The sequence below is a fragment of the Mustela nigripes genome, chromosome 14 (assembly GCF_022355385.1).
Source record: "Mustela nigripes isolate SB6536 chromosome 14, MUSNIG.SB6536, whole genome shotgun sequence".
Taxonomy (NCBI): Eukaryota; Metazoa; Chordata; class Mammalia; order Carnivora; family Mustelidae; genus Mustela; species Mustela nigripes.
In genome coordinates, this window is record NC_081570.1 from 16,897,320 (window position 1) to 16,923,404 (window position 26,085).

Sequence of the window (26,085 nt, forward strand, 5' to 3'; positions counted from 1 at the left end):
AGGAGATATCTCTGGTTGTCAAAACTGGGAGAGGCTACAGGAACCTTGACAGAAGGCAGAGCTGCTGGCAGGGGCAGGGGAATCTCCCACAGACATTGCTACCACATCTTTCAATAGTAAAAAATGAAAAACAAGCTAAATGTCTATCAGGAGGAAGTAGTTAAATTACGCTATGGCCAGTTACAGGAATACTATGCAACTGTTAAAAAGGATGAGGAAGCTCTGTATGTACTAACACTGAGAGACATCTGCTCCAGAGTAAATGGACAAAAAGGAAGCACCATAGCACAGTGGCTAGAAATGCACAGTCTGGGTTTGAATGGCAGCTTTCTCACCTAATTTTTATAAAACTTTCTAAGCTTTATTTCCCCCATTTCAAAAACGAGACAAATACTGTTTTGTTCTCAGATGGTATAATGCATGGTACCGTCCCTGGCCTATGGTAAGTCCTCAATAAGTAGCAGGATTATGACGATGCTAGTGATATTGACGGTTATGGTAATAACCGCTGGTGATTCCTTTATTTTTTTAAATTTTATTTATTCATTTGAGAGAGAGAGCAAGCAAGCACAAGCAGGGGGAGCAGCAGGGGGAGAGGGAGAAGCAGGCTCCCCACTGGGCAGGGAGCCCAACTTGGGGCTCGATCCCAGGACCCTGGGATCACGACCCAAACTGAAGGCAGACGCTCAACCAACTGAGCCGTCTGGTGATTCCTTTAGATAATGTGTGTGTGTGTGTGTGTGTGTGTGTGTGTTAGCACAGGGTGCTTCCTTATTTATTTATTTAATTCGGGGTTGGGGCTACTGGCTCTAGTGGAGATTAAAGGACAGAAGCTAGGCAGCTCAGGATGAAAACAAGCTGTAAAGTACGCTGCACGGTTTTGTGAATTACCATAGCTCTGTTCCTCCGTCTCCGCTAAGGTAACCTAAGAAATTTACCCTGCCAAAGCTGACCTGGTCACCTGAGATGACCTGCCAACCTCACACTGCCAGCTGCGGAGTGCTTTTTATTCTCTCACGCCCTGGCCAGAAGAGAATACAACTCCGATTCCCTCAATGTCCTCAACGGTTCACCAGTGGTTTCTTAACATTTCAACCGTTGGAAAACGTTTATTTCCTTCCAATGAAGTTGCTGCAAGAGAAGTAAAATAAGTAGGGAGTGAGAAGCAGGGAAATGCTAGTTCCTGAGGACACTGAGAGAAATGGAAGGGGGACTTGGGGGACAGTCTCGTATTCAGACGGGGAGTGGGGGGGGCAGCGAGGAGGATGGCGGGAGAGGAAAGGAATCAAAACGAATCAGTATCGGGCGCCTGGGTGGCTCAGTGGGTTAAGCCGCTGCCTTCGGCTCAGGTCATGATCTCAGGGTCCTGGGATCGAGTCCCGCATCGGGCTCTCTGCTCAGCAGGGAGCCTGCTTCCTCCTCTCTCTCTGCCTGCCTCTCTGCCTACTTGTAATCTCTCTCTGTCAAATAAATAAATCTTAAAACAAACAAACAAACAAAACGAATCAGTATCTGCCAGCCTGACCCCTTGAACAGCCTCTCCTGGGATGCCTCCTCCCCTCCACCCCCACCCAAACCAAACCACCTGTCTTTTCTGCCACCGCAGCGCTGACACCATCCCCACGGCACCATCGCTTTGTATTTCCGTCACTTATCAACCCACCTCTCTTCTCACTTACAAACCAGTGGGATCCACAAAGCAGGGACTGTGGTGGTGTTTTTTCCCTTACTTCTTACCTAGAAGTTGGGGGCAGTAACAGCCCCTTTCCCTGCCAAGGGGAGTCAGTCTGATGATCTAAAGAGCTTATCACAATTCCTTGGACAGAGGGAGCTCTTAACTGAGTACAGGTATCAGCTGCTATTATTATTAATTATTATTTTTAAGCACTACTACTATGCCGGGTGCTCTGCCAGACCCTTCACGTACTAACGCGAGAACCCTGTCGGGCAGGATTCATGACCCCCTTTTACAGTTGAGGAGCCTGAGGCTGAGACGGGTCACAGATTGCTCGGCTGTTGAGTGCTAGAGCTAGAATTTGGATCCAGGTCTGACGACAGATCCTTGGGGACGACATTGGTAACCAACACGGTGCCTCAGATTAGCTCCATCCCTCCTGTCCTGCCTGGTCTCCCGCCCCCTACCTCCCACCCCAGCTGGTGACAGGCACAGTATCTTTTTTTTCCCCAAATGTATTTATTTATTTATTTAATTTTTAAATGTTAATTCCAGCATAGTTAACATAGGTGTTATATTAGTTTCAGGTGTAGAATATAGTGATTCGACAATTCTATACATTGCTCAGTGCTTGTCACGGTATGTGATTGATTGATTTATTTGAGAGAGAGCATGCGGGGGAGGAGGCAGAGGGAGAGGGACAGAGGACTCAAGCCAACTCCTGGCTGAGCACGGAGGCCCATGTGGGGTTCAGTCCCATGATCCTGAGATCATGACCAAGCCGAAACCAAGAGTCTGCCGCTTAACTGACTATACCCCCCCCCCAGGCACCCTGTAAGTGTACTTAATCCCCAGCACCTATTTCACTGCCCGTGCCCCTCCCCCCCCACCATGGTGTCTTTTCTGACAGGTCACAGTGAAGGATTGTTTTACACAAGATGAAGCCGAGCCCTGGAGAAGGGACGTGATTGTCCCAGATCCCAGTCTGGTCGGGGGGGAATGCTAGGAGCCGAGGGTTTGGCTCCTGCCTCTTGGCCCCTTGCTGTGCTATTCTGGTCACGGTTCTGGGCTCGGAAAGATGACCACTGAGTACTTGCTGATGTGCTTCACAGCCATGTAAAGAACATTACTGTAAGTAGAACATTAGATGTTCTACTGCATCTCCACGCCAACCCTGCCAGGTACCACCGGCCCTGTGTTTCAGATGAGGAAACGGACCTGCACGTGAAACAACGGAGAAAAACTTGGCCCCTGCTCAGGGCCTGGGATGCCTTTCTTTGCAGCTCCAGGCAGAACGGAGAACCCACCCTCCTCTGTGACCAACCAGGAAGCGACTCCTGGTGGTATCCGACAGAAGCTGTTCGTGGCCTTTCCAGCTGCTGCCCAGACCAGTGTGGGAGGAAGGAGGTGGAAATGCACAGAAACGCAGGGCTCACCAATATCTAGCCATACCTGAAGCCCTCACAGAAAGGAGTGTACATGGACACCTGTGCCTGGATGTGGAGCTCAGCCTGTGTAGCGCCCATGGCAGAGGCCGGGGGGCCACAGAGCATAAGGACTCAGAGAGACCACCAGACGCAGAAGCCCTGGGGTCCAGTCTGGGCCCCGGTGATACCTCACTGGAGAATCTTCACAGAGCCCCTCTCCCCACCAACTGCAGCATCTTTTCTCGAAACAACACCTTACAGGCAAGAGCAAGATGGAAACTCTGATAAAAGCAGAACTGCCTGGAGGAGGCTGGAAGGTGGGGGTTATTCTTTCATTTGGTACACGGTGTCCTGCGAGGCTGTGGGCTTGGTTAAGGAGACTCAGTAAGATGCAGGCCATGTGACGACCCCACATCCAAGCCCAAAGACAAGACTGCCTGCGTGTGCGTGCCCATCCCTGGGCCTCTTGTGAGAGCAAATGGCCATGCCCATCACAGCTCCCGTGACCTTCGCCCCGGGGTCTACATGCACAGCTGCAGTGTAGATGGGGATATGCTGGCACAGGCTTGTGGGGGGGCGGGGGGTGTCCTGGCCTTCCTTCGACTTCAGGAGATCCCCATGGCCCTGGGGCTGGAGGAACCATAAAGCTCCAGGATCTACTTAGAATGATCCTACACAAGCAATAATTATGGGTAGGAGCCAAGATCTCATTTCAAGGATGCTTCCCCAAAGGCAGGGAAGACAAAATACATTACGAATCATGCATATGTTGGCACCCATTTAAGTGACGTCGTATAAGAATATGTAACAATGTGGAAAGATGGTCATGATGTATTTTTAAGTTAAAAAAAAGTATGACTATTATGTTCTCAGTTTTGTAAAAATATTTCTTTATGCATAGAAAAATGACCAGAGGGGCACCGGTGGCTCAGTGGGTTAAAGCCTCTGCCTTCAGCTCAGGTCATGATCCCAGGGTCTTGGGATTGAGCCCCACAAGCAGAGAGCCTGCTTCCTCCTCTCTCTCTCTCTCTCTCTGCCTGCCTCTCTGCCTACTTGTGATCTCTGTCAAATAAATAAATAAAATATTTTAATAAAATGATCAGAAGGCTGTTACTACTTGAGGCTCGGAAATTAAGAATTTTCCTCTTGGTTTTGGTAGTTTTCCCTACCCCCATGTTTGTAAGTGACAAAATGACAGGGTCCGCTCATACTATGTATGAATATACAAACAACAGAGAAGTAGTGTCAAGTCCCCACGTTGCCCTAATCCTCTCTTAAGGATAATTAAAATGTTTTCTTCTTTTGCGTCTCCTTATTTTCTAAGTTATTCTCAATGGACACATACTGCTTTCGCAAAGTGCAAGAGAAACAAAATTTTACAAACAGCCACCAAGTGCTCTGAGGTGTGGTGAGCCTGGGAGGGCCCTGGCAGAGTCCTGCAGACAGAGGAGTCTCTCTCAGGGGGAACTGGCTCCTTCTGTCCCCATGATGGCCCCGTAGCTGGTGAGAGGTCCAGTGTCTGGTGTGGTGAACCCAAGAGGCTTGGGTATGACCACAAACTCCCTTCCCTCCTCTATGTCCACCAAAATGTTTCGAGACACCACCTGGTGTTGCAGAAAAAGGATCAAGGAGCACGAATCCCAATCCTTCCTCTGCCTAGCTGTGTGGCCTTGGCCAAGTGACTTAACCCTTCTGAGCCTCCAATTCTTCCTCTGACAATCGGGACGCTAACCCCTCCTGCACAGGGCTGGGTGCTTGTGAGGATTAAGTGGCTGGTATGTCAGTGATCGCTTTTTTCCATCCCTCTGCCCACATCTGGCACCACTGAGCAGATGGGCCTCTGAGAGCAGCATCTTGAGGTCCCTTCACAATTGCCTCCCTTCGGTGGTCTCGCAGCCCAGCCCCTAGACTCCCATCAGGCCTGGGCATAAATCGCCCCCTATGAATGCCCCTAGAGAGTGAGAGGCCGTGCACTTGTGGGTGACATGTTCGGGCAGCATGGAAGTTCTCCCCAGTGTCTAGCCTCCTGCTGCAACACCGACATGATCCCCCTGGAAACCCACCCTGACTGTAGCCACTTACATTCTGGCTTCATAGTCCTTCCACGCCTTCTCCAACTGCTTTTTGGAATCCTGTGGTTTAGAAAGAACAATGTGCCCAAAGGGGCACTTGGAGTCGGGAATCCACAGCACACTTTGCTACCTTTAAGGCAACTTTGCGCTTTCATGCTCCCCTATGCTGCTCAGAGCCACAATCCAACTAACTCCTACCCCGGGAGCCCTTACTGTAAACCCCGCCCCCCCACACCCAAATAGACCCAACCAGCCCCGTTCCCAGGGTTGAGCCCCTTCACCCACCCAACCTCCTCCCATAGCTGCTAAGAATCAGCTGGGTTTGGTGGGCCCTGGCCTGAAGTGTGGGAAGATTTTGGGGTCGGCCCTAAGTCCTCTCCCTCAGAAGACTGAGATCACCATGAGGATGAGGATGGCAAGACGAAGGTCAAACTCGTCCCCTAACTTTACCCCACTCCTTCCTCCTGCCTGGTACTAGATCATCCTCTCAACAGGAAGGGTACAGATAGAGGGACATAGGCACAGAGAGGCTACGAAGCCTACTGAAGGCCACACAGCAAGCCAGTAACACCTGGCCGATCCCTGGCCTAGTTTGCCTGGGACAGCTCACACCCTTCAGAATTGCCCCATTCAGCCCAGGAGGGGGTAGGCAGGAAGCTGCCTGGCTGGTTTGGGTGGTTCCCAGGTTGGTGACTGGCCTTAGGCAAGAGGGAAGCCTCTGGGGGGAGGACAGCGTCTCCCCTGAGCTCTGGGACAGATTTCTCATGCAGATTATTCTGTCACTTTCTTTGAGTTCTGCTCTGCCTGGAGCGGGGAGCTGCCAGGGCAGGGACTAGCCAAGCATGAGAGTCAAGAGCCCCAGAGCCCACCCTGGCTCTTCCGCCAGCCAGCTGTATGAACTGTAAGCAGGTTACCAAACTCCCTGAGCCTCGGGTTTTCTCACCTGCAGAGCGGGGACGACAGTGCCTACAGAATCTACCTTGTGGGGCTGCTGTAAGAGTAGCCCGAGCTATCTCACATCAGGGCCCAGACACACAGTAGGTCAGCCATCCTCGGCTGACCCCAAAGCCATGTCTTCCTGTCCTTCCAAGAGTCCCTAATATGGGGTCAGCACTCCCACAGTGACAGTCTCATTTGACCTGCGGCTTCAGCCCAGCCCCTGCCTCCCCTCTGGTCTCCTGCCCACCGCTTTCTCGCTCCATCCCACCACCGTTGGGCACCCCCGCTCCCCAAAAGGGAACTCACCTGTCGCCCGTCCCTCAGTTGCCCCTTCAATAGACTGTCCAGGGGGAATGAGACGATGTTGTTCAGGTTTTGAACCTAGAAAGAGCCGAGACCCCTCAGACCCCACCCTGGCTGACCATCTTTCCGGCCCCAAGAGGCTAGGGCACAGCACTGGGAGGCCAAGAGGGCACTGGGGGTAGAGGAGGTTGGGGAGAGAGAGGCGAGGGAGGAGGGGAGCGGAGTGGCAGAGGGGGTCTCCCATAAGAGCTGTTACCACCATCCCTGACTAACCGGCCTCATCACCTCCCAGCTCTAGGAACATCCACGGTCAGTCCCATCTCTGGCCCTTTGCCTCCAGCATCCTCACCTGACCCCTCAGACCCTGACTCTGAAGTGCCCATCTGTCATTTGTATGTGGTTAGCTCCTCGTCTCCCCCATCATGTGGGGAACCCTTCCCCTGTGGTCACATGGGGTAAACACAGGAGCAGAGCTCATCAGGGTACCCCATCCCTGGGCCGTAGTGACTGTATCAGGAACATGACTCAAGCCAGCCAATCAGGGTCCTTCCTGTAACTTTCTGCCAAAGTCATGGGAGAGAGACTGTCTTTCTTCTGACAGTATTGTCAGACTGGGTCTGCTGGGCCACCTTGCCCACTGAGCAGACACAGAAACTATCTAAGAGAAAGAGAAGAGACCTAAAGTCAGTTGCATACCTGGATTTCCCATTACAAGGGCCAATGAACTTCCGGTTTAAAAAATCCTAGTTTGGGGGCGCCTGGGTGGCTCAGTGGGTTAAAGCCTCTGCCTTCGGCTCAGGCCATGATCCCAGGGTCCAGGGATCGAGCCCGGTATCGGGGGTCTCTGCTCAGTGGGGAGTCTGCTTCCCTTCTCTCTCTGCCTGCCTTTCTGCCTACTAGTGATCTCTGTCAAATAAATAAATAAAATCTTTAAAAAAAATAAAACATTCTAATTGAAAAAAAAAAAAAACCAAACCTATTTTGAATAGAATCTCTATCATCTGGCAGCCCCAACTGCCTGTCTGCTATTTCAGCTTACCTTTTAAGGTACAGCTTAGGTCTCCCCTACTCCAGGAAGCCTTCCTGACTGCCCCCACTCATGGCCTATGCTGACCTTCCCTTTTCAATTCTTTTTAAAGATTTTTACTTACTTTTTTAAGAGAGAGAGAGAGAGTGCACATGCACACAAGTGAGGGGAGAGGCAGAGGGAGAAGCAGACTCCCCCCTGAGCGTGAAGCCCGACTCGAAGCTCCATCCCAGGACCCTGAGATCATGACCTGAGCCGAAGTCAGATGCTCAATGGACTGAACCACCCAGGTGCCCTGTGACCTTCCTTTTTCCGAACCCTGGCAGCACCAGCCTCTGACCCAACTTGCTGGGTTCTTGAGTTTGTGCCGCACAGCTAGTCATGCTTGGTGTCGTCCCACATCTCAGTTCCTGCCTCCCCCAGTAGACTGTGGCTCTCTCAGGCACAGCCCGACTCTTTCCTGTGTCAACAGCCCCCAGTACAATGCCCAGGACAGACGGAGGAGACCCTCAGCAAACCTTAGTTTGACCAAAGCAGGGGGAGGAGAGATAAAGACAAAAGCAATCTTTAACTCGGTTGAACTCAAACACCAAAGACCTACATAGACTACAGAAGACAGTGCAAGAGGCAGTGCTACGCAAAGAGATATAATAATCACAGACGCAAGAGTAACAAACCCTTACTGAGCGCTTCCTCGGGGCTGGGCACTTAGCTAGCATGAGCCTCATCACAGCTCTGCAAGGTGGGTACACGACAGACATGGAGGGAGAGAGGGAGAGAGAACACGTGGGGGGAAAGTCAGACAAGAAGAAGAATGCAAATGGGAGGTCAGAACTGGAAAGGGAATTGGGTCATTGGTCAAGGTCAAGGGAGACTGGAGGTCCAGGGCAACCCTGGACAGAGAGGTTCATTAGCTCACTTGATTTGTCCCAAGCCTAGGCTAAGGGTGGCTGAGAAAGGAACAGGTCCTCACCAGGTTCTTGAAAAGTGCAGCCACCTCACGGGTGAAGACGGCCAAGTTCAAGAAGCCAGTGGACAGCTCGTGACTGTTTTGGGACAAGTGGCTGTTGCCTAAGGACTCTACGGCCTCTCGGTACTGCTCTTCATTCTCCACATGGCCTGTGGAGGTAGGGAAAGGCAGAGTCAGTTCCATGCTGGGGCTGAGGAAGGGGCTGCTTGGCCAGCCTGGGCATCAGGCAGGCTCACTCACCAAGGCCGGAGCTGTGGATCGCCCGCACAGCCTTCTTTATTCTCTGCAAGATGGCTTGGTCTCCTTCCAGCATCTGGAAGCAAATGCAGACAGAGTTCAGGGATGCTCAGCTGGGAGGGGTGCCTGACTCCAGGACCCCACCCTCCAAACACACATATAAAGTTTCTTCCCTCGGGCCTCCCAGCCCCCCTCCAAACAGGGACAGACCACCATCTTCCATCCAGACCACACAGGACACCAGAGATCCATCACAGCACTCCAGGAAGACCTACAGACTTTATCTCCCCAATTCCAACGCAGGCCAAGTAAATGGAGCGATTCCAAGGCACGTGGCGTAGTCGGGGGAACGCCAGTCCCAGGTTTGAATCCTGACCCTGGCACTACCTAGAGTATCGATCGAGACAGAACTGCTAACTTCTCTGAGCCTTGGGGGCTTTGTCTGCAAAAGGAGACGATACTACAGGCTCCCGGAGGTGCTGATAGAATTAATGATTTGACAGATGTATCCAAAAATGCTTAGCAAAAGACCAGAGGAGAGAATGCAGACACATCTCTGTATTCTCGAAGGCACAGACAGAAGAATGCTTGTTCCTTGAATCCCAGGTTCGGTAAGCAGAAGGGGCCACAGTATACCCCGACTGGAAAGAACTGGTGGGACAGCACCAGGCAACCTCTGTGGGTTGCAGCAGATGGGGAAGGCCAGGAGATGTGACGGGGAGAAGCAGGTCTCACAGGCGCTAGGGGGGCAGGCTCAGCCAGAAATCCAAACCTCCTCCTTCACTGGGGTGCAGATGCTCCAACCTCACGGACCCCTGATGAAATGTTGGTGAAGCTGGAAATTATAGAACATCAGGGCTGAGAAAGGCTGACAGAACCACTTCAGAGGAGACTGAGGCCTGGAGAGGGCAGGGCCTGGCCCAGAGCCAAAGAGTGGGGCAGCCGGGCTTCCGTGTCCCTGCTCTAGCTCGGCGCTCCACCACACACCCTTCCCCCGACCCCCGCCACAGCCCCACCTTTTTTGTCCGCTGACTGAAAAAGGGATCAGAGTTTATCTCCAAAGAGTTACCTTCAAAGTGACAAGAGTTAGCAAACACATTCGGAATGGTTTCTCCAAAGATTGCGCACAGGAGGGCACACACCGGGCAGAGCTTGGGGGCAATGTGGAATGTTCTCCGAGGCCTTGGGCATGGGGGAAGCCTCGGGAGGGAGAGGGGTCTGGTTCCGAAGCTCTGCTCTAGTGCCCAGATGCTGTGTGACCTCCAGCAAGTTGCTTCCTGATTAACTATCTTTACAATGGGGGGAAATCATGCCTCCCTCTCAGGGTTATGAGATTGTATGTATGAGATGATGCACAGAGAGGGCCTAGCTTGGTGCTGAGTATGGCCTCAAAGAACAGCACCTGTGGTCATTATCAGTACCTGCGGCTAGAAGGGTCCGCCGAACTCTGAGTACATTTCCTACAGGGACTAGAAAGCTAACATTCTCTTCCCTGAGTATAGATTTCATGTTTGGGACATGTGACTTTGGGACAGTGGACGCCCATCCCAGGGCTGAAGGAAAAAAAGTCAAGGAATTAGGGAGATGGGGGAACAGGAGGCTGTATCTGAACCAGCTAACAAACTCAGACACTACCAGAGAAACAAAGACATGAGGAGAGAACTAGGACATCACGATAGTTCCCAAAGACCCAGCGGGGGACACACGCATTCCCCGAAGCCCTTGATCCCCACCTTGAGACTTGACAGGGAAAGCGAAGACATGATTAATTTAAGGAGCTCTGACCTTCTCCAACAGTGCGGACCACAGATACAAATGAATTCCAAAGAGACTTAAAAACTCCTGCAAAGGGGGCTCCTGTGTGGCTGGGTCGGTGAAGCCTCTGACGCTTGATTTCGGCTCAGGTTATGCATGATCTCAGGGTCCTGGGATGGAGCCCTGCGTTGGGCTCCACATTCAGCAAGGAGTCTGCTTCTCTTTCTCCCTCTGTCACTCCCCCGCCCTCATGAACGCTCTCTCTCAAATAAATACATAAAAATAAAATCTTTTAAAAAGGAGAAAGCTCCCTAAAAGGCAGATCCATGTGCTGAGCACACAGAAAATACCCACTAGTTGTTTACCTAAAGGAACATTTTGCAAAGTCCTGGGACATGGATCTGCGGAGTCTGTGTCCCTGCTGTAGATACTTTTGGGGGAGCCTCCCCACCTCACGATACCTGTTCTCGGAAAACTGCCCTCCTCCCCTCTCGAAGGGGGTCCTTTATTACCTTGTTTGTCTGTTCTAGCCAGAGTAGACGGGACCGGGGTGATACCTGATCCAGGCCGGCCCAAACAGCTTCTCTCTCCAAGGAACTTGGAATCGGGCTCTGGGAAGTTGGCTAATTGATCTGAAATACTCAAGCTGGGACATCTTTCCCACCATGCGCAAAGACAAAAGAACAAAGCAGATGTATTCTGCCCCCAGAAAACCAGAGAAGGCTGCTCTGGTTTCTGGCAAATCTCCAGATCCTGCACCCCGAGAGGCTTCTCCACACTTCCTGTCCTTGGGTCTTCATGAAATATCCTTGAATGCACCCAACAAATACCCCTTCATGCTTAAGCTGCTCTGAGAGCATCTCTTTTCCCTGCAGCACGGCACAATCTGCTGGTTGGCTCTCGGTGTCCATTCTTTCTTCTTCCTTAGCAGTTAAGAATGCTGACTTTTGGGGCACCAGGGTGGCTCAGTGGGTTGAGCTTCTGTCTTTGGCTCAGGTCATGATCTCAGGGTCCTGGGATCGAGCCCCTGGGATGCTCAGTGGGGAGCCTGCTTCCCCCTCTCTCTCTGCCTGCCTCTGCCTACTTGTGATCTCTCTGTCAAATAAATAAAATCTTAAAAAAATAAAAAAAAGAAGAATGCTGACTTTTCAGATGGCAACTCGGTCACCCCAATACAGGCTACACTTCCCAGCTTACCTTGCAGCTGAATGTAGTCTAGGACTACGTGCTGACCTACGTCATATAATGGATATTTTACTTGTTAGCTTCCAGAAGTATTCTTAAAAGGAAGGGACTACCCACCTCTTAAAATGGCCAAAATCCAAAACACTGACAACACCAAATGCTGATGAGGCTGTGGAGTAACCAGCACTCTCAGACACTGCTAGTGGGAAAGGAAAACGGTATGGGTGCTTCGCTAGACAGCTTGGCAGCTTGTTACAAAACTACACATACTCTTACCATCTGATCCAGCAACTGCACTCCTCGGTATTTACCCAAGTGAACTGACAACGTGTTCCCACGTAAAAACACGCCCATGGATGTTTATAGCAGCTTTATTCCTAACTGCTAAAACTTGGAAGACAAGGGAATATTACTAAGCACTAAAAAGAAGTGAGCTATCAAGTCACAAAATACGTGAAGGAAACTTAAGTGTGTATTTCGAGGAGGGAGGGCACCGGGCTGGCTCAGTCAGCAGAGCATGTGACTCCTGATCTTGGGGTTGTGGGTCTGAGCCCCACTTTGGGTGCAGAGGTTACTTAAAAATAAAATCTTTCACAAAATGTGGATATTACTGTGTGAAAGAAACCCAGCTGAAAAGGCAGCATAGTGTCTGATTCCAATTATGTGACATTCTGGAAGAGGCTAAAGAATGGACACGATGAAAAGATCAGGGGTCACTAGCGGAGGGCAGGATAAACAGGTGGCGCACGAACGGTTTATAGAGCCATCACACTATCCTGCCCGATGTTGAGAGTGGACACTAGGCACTGGTCAAAACTCAAAGAACATATACCACCAAGAGTGAACCTAACTTAACTACGGATCTAGGGTGACAATGACGTGTTCGTGTCGGTTCATGGATTCTAACAAAGGTACCACTCTGGTGTGGGCCAGTGACAGGGAGGGAGGTTGTCTGTGGAGTAGGAGATATATGAGAACTCTGTACTTCCTTTCCTTTTTTTTTTTTTTTTTAAGATTTTATTTATTTATTTGTCAGAGAGAGAGCACAGAGGAAGAAGCAGGCAGAGGGAGAAGCAGGATTCCTGCTGAGCAGGGAGCCTGAGTGGGACTCGAACCCAGGACCCCACGATCATGACCTGAGCGGAAGGCAGACTCTCAACCAACTGAGCCACAGAGGTGTCCCTAAAAGTGTTCTAAAAAATAAAGTGTTTTTTTTTTTTTTCCCCTGAAAAAAGGGGAGGAATGTCTGGGTGGCTCAGTCTTTTAAGTATCCAACTCTTGATTTCTGCTCAGGTCATGATCTCAGGGTCTTGAGATCAAGTCCCATGTCAGGTTTAATGCTGACCATGGAGCCTGCTTGAGATTCTCTCTCTCCCTCTCCCTTTGTCCCTCCATTCCACCAGAACTCTCTCTCTTTAAAAAAAAATTAAAAAAGAAAGAAAGGAAGGAAGAAAGAAAAGGAAGAAAGGGAGGGGTAACCCTCTGTCATACCGTTCTGGTGAGAATGCATGTGTGATGGCTAGAGCTCGGGTAGCCATCTTGAACCGTAAGGCAGAAGTCATGTGCTACAGATGGTGGTAGACAAAGTAGTGGCCTTGTCCCCAGTAACTAGGGAGCCACCCCGTCAGCCCTGGACCACTCACCTGCAGACTTCTTTCATACGGAAGAGAAATACATGTCTGTCTTCTATGAGCCACGTTATGCTGGGCATACTCTTGGGACTGAAGCTAGGAGCTCTAGCTGGTCCAGGCAGGCAAGTCACCTAAAGACCAACAAACTGGGGCACCTGGGTGGCTCAAGCCATTAGGCATCTGTCTCCAGCTCGGGTCATGATCTCAGGGTCCTGGGATCGAGCCCCACATCCAGGGAGCCTGCTTCTCCCTCTCCCACTCCCTCTGCTGTGTTGCCTCTCTCACTGTATCTCTCGCTGTCAAATAGATAAATAAACAAAATCTTTGAGGAAAAAGAAAAGACCAACAAACTATCACTCGATGCCCTTGTCAGACATACATCAGGAAATGGCTTCCTGGCAAGATACCATTCGTGCTTGTACCAAAGTTCACACAGTCATTCATTCATTCATTGATTCATCTTAGTTACCCAGTGCCTGCTCTGCATTTGCACCCTGTGTAAAAGCCACAGTCTCATCTCTCCAGGGAAATCAGTATCTAAGGGGAGAAAGAGCCGAGCAAATAGATCCCTTCAATGTGATTAGAGCTAGTAATGGAAGGTGGACAAGACACCCGGGAGCCCAGGGGAAGCAGAATCGCATCTGCTTAAAAGGAACAGGGAAAGCTGTAAGCTGTGATGCTTGACTATGGGGACGGGACAGGCAGGAAAGGGACTAAGAATGCACTGTGAGGTGGTGTGGGGAGCGCTCCGTATAATGGTAGGATCGCTAGATGAGGGAGGGCTCGGGGAAGAAGGGGAAAGGAGAGGAACATGGTCCGTATGTTCATTCATGCATTCATTCATTCATTCATTCCAGCAAGGATCTGCTGGTGCCCTGTTTTAGCCATGCATGGCCCCTTCCTTCAAGAGGCTCCCAGACATACAAACATGGAAGTGCTCGATGTGGGCACAAAAGGGGAGAATTCTAATCACCCTCGTCTCCTTTTTTTTTTTTTTTAATTTAAAGATTTTATTTATTTATTTGACAGAGGCACAGCGAGAGAGGGAACACAAGCAGGGGGAGTGGGAGAGGGGAAGCAGGCTCCCGGCCGAGCAGGGAGCCCAATGCGGGGCTTGATCCCAGGACCCTGGGATTATGATCCAAGCCAAAGGCAGATGCTTAATGACTGAGCCACCAAGGTACCCCCCCACCTCATCACCCCTTTCTCAAGAAAAAAAATCTGAACACCGTTCATACCGGGGTATAAATGACTGATAACATCTATCCACACTCTATGATACAACGCAGCAAAGACTTAAGCTAAAGGAATATAGTTTTAAGGAGAAAATCCTGGTCATAGTGTGGGGATGGAAAGGTATCTGGGGAAAGGCCCCAGAGTTTCCAGAACTCCTGTGATGGACTGTAGGACGAGAGAGGAGTCACAAGCTGAGATTCTAGCCCTAGTCTACTCGAAACGACCTCCCTAGGGAACACTGACACAGCAGTTTTCCAAATCTCCTCTTGCTTAAAACAGGAGAAAAACACTACAATGCAGGGAGATAATCCATTCTTCACTTAACCTACAGAGTTCCTGGTGAAGCTTACGAGAGATCGCAGACCTGGCAGCACGTGCCAAGGCTTAGGGAATCTGGAAAACATGAGTATGAATCTGACTGTGGTTTGCTTCCTGCCTCTGCAGATCAGTCCTCATTCCCCAGGTCTGAGGCTGGACAGGTTAGAAAAAAAAACAAAAAACAAAAAAATAAATCAGTCTCTGGATGCAGGTGGGTCTACCTAATCCTCCAAGTGGGGTCTCTGAACCAGCAGCGACAGCGTCACCTGGGACCTTGTCAGAAATGCAGGGCTTCAGCTGAATCAGGAAATCCTGGGGCGGGGCCCAGCAATTTGGTCTAACAAGTCCTCCAGGTGACTCTGAGGCATGCTAAAGTTTGGAAATCGCTCCCTAATTCTACCCTTGAGACGCAATAAATCATCACAGCCGAACGTATGGGACTGGCCCCAAACTACCTGGTTTCGAATTCAGCTCCATTTAGGCACTCGCTGTGTGACTTCTCTGTGCCTCAAGGTTCCCATTCCTGAAATGAGGATGACAAGAGTTTCCACTACAAACGGTTGTTGGGGAGACGGAATGACTTCACCCAGGTAAAGTGCTTAGTGCTTAAAGCGCTTATTATTTGAGAGCTGGTGATGTTACCTATTCCAAAATAAGCTGAATTGGGTTAGGAATTTCTCCACCTTCCTGGAGCTGATTAAAGATCCTCTCCTCACCCTGCAATGATCCGGCTCAGCACGACCCGTGAATGGCAGGTCCCCGAGGGGCCACTGGGCAGTCACACAGAAACTCCGCCACAGGGCAGACAAGATGGTACATGAGAATGCCTGGGCTGTGCCAGGCACGTTTCTTGTCACCCTTCCAGCATCACCAGTGGCATTTTATAGATGAAGCTGCTGGGGGAAGGAGCGTGTCCAGGGACGGTCAGGTCACATAAATGCCAAAGAGTGGCAGAGCTGTCCTTGAAACCCAGGTCTGGCCACATCCAGGGCTGATGGTCTGTCCCTCCCACCAAGCTGCCCCCCAGACATTCAGGGACATGGCTTCTTTGATCTGGGGACTGGCTCTGCCTCTGAATCTGAACCCCAACTCAAACGCCTCTACCATCCCCTCCCCATCCTTCAAACAGGGACAGGGCAGGTAGAGACCTGTGCCAGAACAACAGGGTTGACAGCGGTGCCCAACGACAAATACTCCACAGGCTAGCCTACTGAAGAGAACGTAGAGTGTACAAATTGGACCAGAGGAGGATTTCCAGGCCTGAGAGGTAGAATTTAAGGAGACAGAAACAAATTTCAGCTCAGAAGACATTCCTAAGGAAGAGTAAGCGACCCTTTGAGAGAGTGAGCTCCCCAGCACTTGGAAGTATTCAAGGACTTCAGGTAGTAGAGCACGATTCAAACTGGAATTGGATTTAGTAGTGATGGCCATTCAGAGTTCTCTCAAAGCTTAGAGTCAATGGCTCCACAGGAGAGCCTGGGCAGGCATCGGGCAGAGGCGGGGGAGACGTGCCTAAACTTGGGAAACTAGCTGGAGACCTTTGGGCAGCCTTGCCTGTCTGGCCCTAGACAAAGCCTGAATTCCCGCTGGTGGCACTACCCTTTATGCCCCTCCCTCCCCCGGCGTGCTCCCCCTTCAGACCTCCCCCCACACACATACACTGTGCTCTGGCTCTGATTTGTGTTCTCTGCAGGCAAAGGCTATATAGATGGCAGCACTAGGGCCATGCCCAGCTGGCCTGCTTGGAAGGGGCTTTTGCATGCCCCCCTCTTGGGTTAAGATTCATCAATAGGACCCATTCTTCATTCCTGTGATTTCCCAGTGCCAGCTGTGGTAACCATGGCGACTCAGCAGAGGGAGCAGAGCAGCAAAAGCTAAGGCCTTGGGAGCTGCTCATTAAATTTCACCATTAGACATTCACTCCTTGGGACTACCAAATACGGCACAGAGGCATCACTTTTGTGGCCTCCTTAATCCATCTCAGGATTTTTCCCACTGACCCTGGATTTGGTTCATTCTGCTAGGACTACTCTTCAGGTAGCTTCTAACCAATTAAATCAGAGTTGGCACAGGAGATGAAAACCATTTTCCATCTTTGCTTTGGACCATGATGTTGTCTCCCAAAGGACTAAATCACAGAATAGTAGCGATAATCTAACATTACCTCCTCATCCTACAGACTGTAGAGCAAAGGGTCGGATGAGCTTCCTGCCCCAAGTCTCATAGGAAATACAAACTGAGAAAAGAATATAAACCAACACTTTTACAGGACTTTACAGTTCCTAAAGGAGCTTCACATCCATCCTGTAAGACGGACAGCATCCCAACAGGGCAGTTGCTGCTTTTGTTCCCATCTGGCCAAAGAGTCAGTGAGGCTCAGAGAGGTGAAGGGAGTTGCCTGAATTCACACAGCCACAAAGTAGCAGAGATGCACAGACCCAAACTGGGAGATGCCATTTCTAGTTCATTTCTAGTCTGTGGACCCCAGACCCTGGACGTCCACACAGTTCCTACCTGGGCCCCACCAAGCTGCACCTACAGGAAGCACCAGAGACCAATTTTTAAAAGTCTCCCAGGTTAGCATGACCACCTTCCAAATCTGTACACAGCTGTTATGATCAATAAGACACAAAAGTCTTTAAAAGCATTATTGAATTCATGGGTGGAGTGGGGGGCGTCTGGATGGCTTAGTCAGTTAAGCGTCTGCCTTCGGCTCAGGTCATGATCCTGGGGTCCTGGGACTGAGCCCCATGTCAGGCCCCCTCCTCTTCGGGGAGCCTGCTTCTTCCTCTCCCTGCTCATGCTTTCTCTCTCATTCTTTCTCTCTCTCTTTCTCAAATAAATAAATAAGCATTCTTGAATTCATGGTAACTTTTTGTCCTTTTCCAAATTTCTCAAGCAATGCTAAAAGTATGACTTCATGGGAAGGTCAATGAAACTGACATTAAAAAGAGGTCCCTCTGTGAGGGGGCAGAATCCCGGCTCCTTTGAGCTTTCATATCCACAAAGAAGATTAAATTATATCTACTACATATTAAATGTGAAAGTTAAAATACTGCATTCTAAAGAGCAAGCCAAGTTACACTTAAAATATTTAATGAGGGGTGCCTGGGTGGCTCAGTGGGTTAAAGTCCTGCCTTCAGCTCAGATCATGATCTCAGGATCCTGGGATCGAGCCCCGCATTGGACTTCTGCTCAGCAGGGAGCCTGCTTCCTCCTCTCTCTCTCTCTCTCTCTGCCTGCCTCTCTGCCTCTCTGTGATCTCTGTCTGTCCAATAAATAAATAAATATCTTAAAAAAGAAAAAAAAAAAAAACATTTAATGAGGAGTGCCTGGGTGGCTCAGTGGGTTAAAGCCTCTGCCTTCGGCTCAGTCACGATCCCAAGGTCCTGGGATCGAGCCCCACATTGGGCTCTCTCCTCCACAGGGAGCCTGCTTCCTCCTCTCTCTTTGCCTGTCTCTCTGCCTACTTGTGATCTCTGTCTGTCCAATAATAAATAAATATCTTAAAAAAAAAAAACCATTTAATGAGGGGCGCCTGGGGGCTCAGTGGGTTAAAGCCTCTGCCTTCGGCTCAGGTGATGATCCCAGAGTCCTGGGATCGAGTCCCACATCGGGCTCCCTGCTCGGCGGGAAGCCTGCTTCTCCCTCTTTTTCTCCCCAGCCTTGTGTTCCCTCTCATTGTCTCTCTCTCTCTCTCTGTCAAATAAATAAATAAATAGATAAATAACTAAAAAGAGTGATTTTTTAAAAAATTTTAATGAAGTGATATATAAAATGCAAATACAATAAAATACAAAACCAAAAAAACAATCCCACACACAAAATCCCCAGGGCTTCTCATTTCTACATCCAACTACTAACGTACGGGAAATGCAGACGGAGAAACTCGTGCACCCACGCCTGGGGAATGCAACAGTGAGCACAGACCCTGTGAAACTACAGAAAAAGCCACCGATCTCCTTAACAAGGGGATTGCAAAAAAACGAAACAAAAAACAACGGAGGAGAAATCATTTAAGAGGTGCAAAACACACACCGACAAAAGGGGATGCACGGACCTTCCTTTGCTTTTTAGAACATTTTTTGGAATTTAAGCAAAACTTTGGCATTTGCTTCAAAATAAGATGAGAGTCAGGGAAGTGGGTGGAGGTGTGGTCAGGACAGGACTGGGTCACGTGCAAATGGGGGTTGTGCATCATTTTGTTCTGTCCCCGTGACCATTCCAGAATCTCTACAAATTCAGGAAAAAGTGAGGGCTCGTCCATGAAAAATAAGATTGAGGAAATAATAATAGTTGGGTTAGTCTACTTCTGGGTATGTTTGAGAATTTCTACAGTACAGAGTTCATACAAGACGACCAGGGGCCCTTCCTTCTTTCCCCCTCCCCCTCTCCCTCCCTTTCTTCATTTTTGGTGTGGAGCCCAGTATGGGGCCCGAACTCACAACCCTGAGGTCAAGACCCGAGTTGAGATCAAGAGTTGGACGTTCAACTGACTGAGCCACCCAGGCGCCCCGTCCAGGAGTCCATATATTCAGAAAGGTAGGGAACCACTGCACTAAGTTACTGCAACGAGCCCTTGACACCTTAGTACGTTCGAACTGATTCTTTTCAGTGGATAGCTGTCTGGACACGGCTTTCCACAAGGGGAACGGGACGGAAGAGTGGGTTTGGAGAAGCTGGCCCGAGGGAGCCAGGGGCCTAGGGCGCAGGGCCAATGGAGGGCAAGGGATCAGGCAGGAAGGGGTAAAGGCTGACCTGCTGGCTAGAGGCAGGTTCCATGCTCTGCGGCCTGATTATAAAAAGGCACGTGGTGGAAAGAGCACAGGATGTGGAGGCAGGTCTATTCTAGACCCAATTTCTCACTAGCTCGGAGACCCTGAGCAAGGGTCTCTCAGCCATTGGCTCTCTACTTGCAAAATGGGAATGACAGTCACCGATGCTCCAGTCACCCCGCATTGAGAATTAAATCCTATTAGACTGGGGAAGTTTGCAGCCCATGCAAATGTGAGCTGTCCTGCTCATGTGAGGCTCTAAAGTTTGCTTTTTCTCGTCCACCTGTCTAACCACCAGATCCAGAGCCAGGCAGGGAACCCCACTGGGCCCTTCGTGGGTGGCCAGCAAAGAAGGGAAAGGGCGGGACTGAGAAGTATTTCCAGCAACCCAGCTCCAGGGCAATCCCAGCTCAACTCCACACCCTCAGGGGTGTGTGTGCTGGGAAAGTTCAGATTTGCAAACCTGCCCCTTTCCACCCCGTGAGACAGAGGGAGGAGCTGGGGTAAGGTCTCTAGCCAGTCACCGGCACAGAGTAGGAGCTCATTCACACATACTGAGCATCGAGCTGTCCCTAAGCCCCTGCATGGATGCTGGGGAGAGAGGGATGTCTGCTTGGGCCCTGCCCTCACGGTGCCCAGTGTGGGAGATAGGACACGGTCTCGGATAGCTACGGAGACCCTTGGGGAGCACAGAGCAGGAGAGAAGCCTGTGTGGGGACACAGACAAAGAGGTACCCACCCCACGCTGAGATGAAGTGATGCTTCTTCAGGGCCCTGAAAAACAAGGAGACATTAGTGGAGCAAAGTGAGACAGTGGAAGACGACTTTAAGAGAGGAGAGGTGCCTGGCAGAGTCCCTGGGTAGGAACGCTTCCCACATCTGGGGACCAGCCAGGAGCTTCCTGCAGCAGCACATCACCAGGGGCGGGGCAGCAAACAGTGAGGTCTCAGGACCGAGAGGGCCCAGAATGACCCCCTGGGAGACCAGGGTCACAGTGAGAGCTGAGCAGATGCTTCTAGCACTACTGTATGCCAGGCTGTGCAGCAAGCATGTGACATACTTTTTTTTTTTTTTAACTTTTATTCATTAAGTCATCTCTACCCCCAACGTGGGGCTCAAACTCACACTCCCAGGGTCAAGAGTTGCACTCTACCCCAGGTGACATGCTTTGTCCCATGTCATGGAATCCTGTCAGTGACCCCAGAAGGTTTTACAGATGAGGAAACTGAGGCCCAGGGAAGTTTTGGCATTTGCCCAGGCTCATACAACTGGTAGGTGGTGGAACTTAGACTTAGACCCAGGGTGTCAGGCTCTTTCAACCAAACCCTTAGGTTTTACCCCACAGCTGACGGGGAGCACCCGCAGGGCTCTGGACAAGAGAGGAGTGACGTGGTAAATTCCGATGGTAGAAAGATCAGCCCCAGGGCTTGTCTGCAGACCCATGTCCAAGAGGGGAAAAGGGGCGCAGACGCATCCACCAGGCTTGACAGGGTGAAGGGGAACACAGCCTGGCCCGACCCAAAGCCGATCACACACGACAGGAAGGACTCAGACTCCAAAGTCCCAGAATGAGTCTACTTACTAACGTGAATCCAACCATCCATCCCCCCTTCCCACTGAGGGACCACTTTGGGCCAGACACTTGATGCTTCCCTCATTTGTTCTTCCCAGCGGCCCTGCGAGGTAGTTATTATCCTTCCCATTTTACAGATGAGGAAACTGAGGCTGGGATAGATGAGGCAACTGGCTCAGGTGCCACAGGTAGCTCCAGGAAGGGTAGAGCCCGAAGTTTCCAGAGCCTTCTCGCATATTATCATGCTATAGCAAACCATGAGCGAGATCCCACCTGGCCGAGCCTGTTAGCTCTGTCAGCACGACTGTGAACATTAAATGAGACCGTATTTTTTCTAATGGTGGATGTCAGGCAGCTTCAGAGGTAATGCAGTAACATTCTGAAGGAGGGGAAAGGGACTGAATTTTAGGCCTGCCTCAGCCACTAGCCCCTCTGGGTCTCCCTGAGCATGTGCTGCCCTTCTGTGCCTCAGTTTCCTCACCTGTACACCTTAGAGTTGAGGGACATGAGTGCTAATTCCCCTTCTAGGGGATGCTCTGGGACCCCGAGTCCTGTTAATCATATCCCGCAAGGCTGCTCAAACCTCGGGCACCAGCGAGAGCACATCTCCAACTGGTTTTCATCTAGGTGGGCAAAGCCCCCACCCCCCAGAACCCAAGAGTCCAGGCTGGGGGAGTCAGAAGGAGGTACCAGGGAGCAGGGCAGGGCTCTTTCCAGGTTCCTCTCTCCTTGCCTGCCTGCAGCCTCTGTCCTAGCTAAACCGCAGAGCCTGGGAGCCAGGACCAGGGGCCCAGCTCTACCCCCACCCCTGCTGTGACCTCGAGCAGTCTCCTTCCCTCCCAGACTGACTCCTCGGCTCCCATCTGGAGTCTGGAACGAAGGGGCTGGGCGGGATGCGGAAGGCTCCTGCCAGCTCTGACATTTATTATTTCAGGGTCCCTCAGCCTCTCGCTGTTTTCCTTCCTGCGCGGCTGGAGCCCGTGACTGGCCGGGGGCCCCCTCGGTTGGGCCCCTGCATCTGTCTCCCTGGCCAGGGAAGCTGCTAGGCCTCACCAGCTGCCCCTTGCAGGGTGGTGGGAAGCGGGGAGGAAGAGGGGTTGCAGGAAGGGAGCCGCACCCTCCACGTAAGCTGAGCCCTCTGTAAACCCCAAGTTTCCTGGCTGGGATTTTTCTCGGGAGACTGCTAGGCAGTGATGAGCTAAGAGAGCGAGAACTCTGCCGGACCGATCGCCTTGGATTCCCAGCTGAATCCTGGCCCCAAGCCCTGAATTCCACCCAGCTCTGCAGACAGCCTGGCCTGCCTGCCCTCCCTGAATAGAGGAGCCAAGAGCCCCCCGCCTCCCATTCTCTGGCTCCCTTATTGGCCTGGATGAGTCCCTTCCCTGCACCCAACGGGATATCCATCACGGATCCCATAAATGTCAGTCCTACCCAGCTCTGCAATTTCCTCAACACGCTAGGCTATTGCCAGCCACCAAGCCTTTGCTCACGCTCTCCCGGCTGCCTGGACAGGCCCTCCCCCGTTCCGCCCTAGAAGCTTAGTCTTCCCAGAGGCTGCTTAGGTTACTTCCTCCCTGCCTCAACAGAACTTACCCCTCCAGAACCCATCCCTCCTGCCTTTCTGTCTTTTATCCGGGCATTCATGGCCCTTCTGTACCACACGTCTGACTTCCCTCTGGGGCTGAAGACTGGCTCATTTGGCTTTGCATTCACAGCCCCCAGCACAGGGCCACGTGAGTAGCCGCAAACGTTTGTGAATGAATGGATGAAAGGCCCTATGGGAACAAAGAAAAAGCAGCAGGAGGTCAGGACTCCAGCTTTCACATCACACTGTTCTGATGTCACACTGTTCTGAGGTCCACAATGCAGAATACTAACCACTATACGATCACGGCCCTGTTCTGAGGTCTAAATTCTCTTTCCAATAGTCTTGAATTCCCTTTGGCTGTGTGACCTCAGACAGATGACTTCACCTTTCCGAATCTCAGTTTCCCCATCTGTAAATCACGGTCAATGATGTGACCTGGAGCAGGTTGACTTAGTTTCTCAGTTCCTCCATTTCTCCATCTGTCAAATGGGATAATAACAGCATCTACCTCATAAGACTGAATGCAGTCAGGTCTTTCAGCCTATAGCGAAGCGCCCTGCACACAGGGAGGGTGGCAGCCTAGCTCTCCTGCCCAGCGAACTCGGCCCCAAACTCCCAGGCTGCCAGGGGAATCACCTGGAGCACTTCAAAAAGCGAGCGTACCAGAGCCTCACTTGAGACCTGCTAAATCATGTCAGTCAGGCATGACCCATGGGGTGAAAGGTCAGGCCCTCCCAAGGGCTTCGAACTGCCAAGTCCAAACCCTGGCTTTGCCACTTAGGCTAGTAGAGCTGCCAGATTTTGCAAACACAGGACATGCAGTTACATTAGAATTTCAGATCATCAATGAATTAATTTTTTAGGATAAGTATATCCCAGATATCACATGGGCATCCTGGACGTTTTCTGGTGATCCTGTTTACTGAGCTACTCATCTCTCTGTGCCTTCGCCTCCTTATGGGGATTACAGTGATTGGATTCAGGAAGTGCGCACAGCACTGCCTGCTGTGTTTGCCGTTCCTATTTTTACTGCTTTTAAAGCAACCCAGATGACATGGGAGAACCATGTGAACATGACACTAACGAGAAGAAGCCAGACCCAAAAGGCTACATATTGGAGGATTCCATGGATATGAAATATTCAGAACAGGCCAATCCAGAGGGACAGAGAGTGGCCAGGGGCTCAGGGAGGGGCAGCAGGGAGTGACTCTAAGGAACACGGTATTTGTTTTGGGGTGAGGAGATGTTCTGGAGTAAGAGGTGGTGTTTGTACAGCACCGTGAATAAGGACCACTGACCAGCATGCTTTAGAATGGTAAAAATGGTGAATTTTATCCCAATTTTAAGAAATCCTCCTAAAAGCAACCCAGGGGAGGGGACGTGCAGTCAGTCTCAGTAAATGTTTGCTGAAGAAGAATGGTTGAGAGGCAACAAAGAGCAGAGCTGAGGGAAGAAGCTGCCTTGTCCAGGACTGGGCTGGGCTCTTCACTCCTGGACACCTGGAGGGGACACAAGAGTCCTCTTTTGACTCTGGTGCTAGGACGTCCCAGACCATTGAGCGCTCACTCATAAACCCTGTTGCAATGATCTCATTTTCCCTGTGTGGCTCCTGATCTCTTTAGGTATCCTATGCCCAGGGGGGAATTGTGCTTTTAGTAAAAGGGACTTCTAAAAAAGTTAAGTATCAGGGCACCTGGGTGGCTCTGTGAGTTAAGCCTCTACCTTTAGCTCAGGTCATGATCTCAGGGTCCTAGGATCGAGCTCCACATCAGGCTCTCTGCTCAGTGGGGAGACTGCTTCCCCCTCTCTCTCTGCCTACTTGTGATCTCTCTCTCTCTCTGTCAAATAAATAAATAAAATATATTTTTTAAAAAGTTAAGCATCTGTCACGTGCGAAGGATATGCTAGTACTTTATCTGTGATCCCCTTGAACAACCCCGTGACAGTGTTATCACTGGCTGTGATTTACAGATGGGGAAACTGAGATTCAGAAAGGTGAAGTCATCTGCCTGAGGTCACACAGCCAAAGGGAATTCAAACCCAGGTTTGTCTGACGTCAGTCCCCGGACTCTCTGCATAGAGCTCAGCCTCATCCCTGTATGCTGTGGGTTGTCGATCAGCTTTCCATGGGCCTAAGTCCTTCTCCTTTCCAGACAGGGCCTTGTCCTATGGTCTCCGTGCCATCAGAACCTACCTTCCCAACCTTACAGGGGCATGCCAGGGCTTACCACAATCATCTTCACCCCCACTGCTCATCAGTCGCCTGGGGAACTTCTGAACTCCTCACCTGACCAGGCTTCACCCCTGGGAGATTCTCATAAAGTGGGTCCGGGTAGAGCCCATGGCAACTGAAGTTCTTAAAAGCTCAGTCAAGGTCAAAGCCATCTGAGTTGGAGAACCTTTAGCAGCTGTTCCCAGGTCAGCCTCCAGTACGCTCCACAGTGAGGCCCACTCTGACCCCAGTGAGGCCCAGTCCCTACAATGTTCCCAGGACAGAGGGTTCCCAGGGCTCTGCCCCAGAGCCTGGGGAAGTCACTATTCCTCCCCAGACCTCAATGCCTCATGTGCTCTGGACCCAAGCACTAGGCCCACGGAAAGAATCTTCTAGCAGTGTGCCTAGGTGATTCAGTTGGTTGAGCATCTGGCTCTTGGTTTCAGCTCAGGGCATGATCTCAGGGTCATGAGATCAAGCCTCGCATTGGGTTCCATGCTCAGTGGGGAGTCTGCTTGAGATTCCCTCTCCCTCTGTCCTCCCCCTGCTCACTCCCTCTCTCTCGCAAATAAATAAAAATCTTGAAAAAAAAAAAAAAAGAAAAAGAAAAAGATCTTCTAGCAACAACATCTGTCTAAGGACTGGACTACCAAACGGCCTTCAGGGAAAGCACTTTCCTTCTGCCACGCCCTGCAGTTCCAGTGTCTGTCCTCAGACCTGCTTGTGTCACCTCAGTGTCCCAAAACAGCTGAACATGAGGCAAGGAAGTGAACACTGAAGACTGAAATTTAGAGAGAGGGGGAGACTCTACAAGACTGAGCCTGAGGCAGACACTCCAGGAAGACCCTCTGCCCTTGTCCAGAGGTAGGTACGGGAAGAGGATAGTTGAGGCGGGGCCACGTTCTAAGCCCATCCTGGAAAACCCTCTTGGCGCGGGTCCCCAGCCATCATCCCATCTCCGCTCCCCATCTCAGGACAACTTCTCATCAGCCCATTCCCTGAATCGGTCCAGGCCAGTACAGAGGGGAAGCCAGCACTGGCCCGGCTCCTAACCTGTTCATCGACTTCTATGTTGCCATGCTCAGACGTTGTGTCTGCCATTTTCTTATTTTGCCTCTGGACATCTAGGCAGCATCTGACTGAGCTGAGCATGGCTCCTTCC

The 26,085-nt window shown here is 50.9% G+C and overlaps 1 protein-coding gene across 1 annotated transcript in view; it reads right to left on the reverse strand.

Annotated features, from left to right (window-relative positions):
- Positions 1 to 26,085, reverse strand: part of ASAP3 (ArfGAP with SH3 domain, ankyrin repeat and PH domain 3) — a 48,117-nt gene that overhangs the window by 13,943 nt on the left and 8,089 nt on the right. The window contains 4 exon segments of the mRNA XM_059376613.1: positions 5,185 to 5,234; positions 6,420 to 6,494; positions 8,417 to 8,562; positions 8,654 to 8,726. Coding sequence (XP_059232596.1) covers positions 5,185 to 5,234; positions 6,420 to 6,494; positions 8,417 to 8,562; positions 8,654 to 8,726 — 344 coding nt within the window.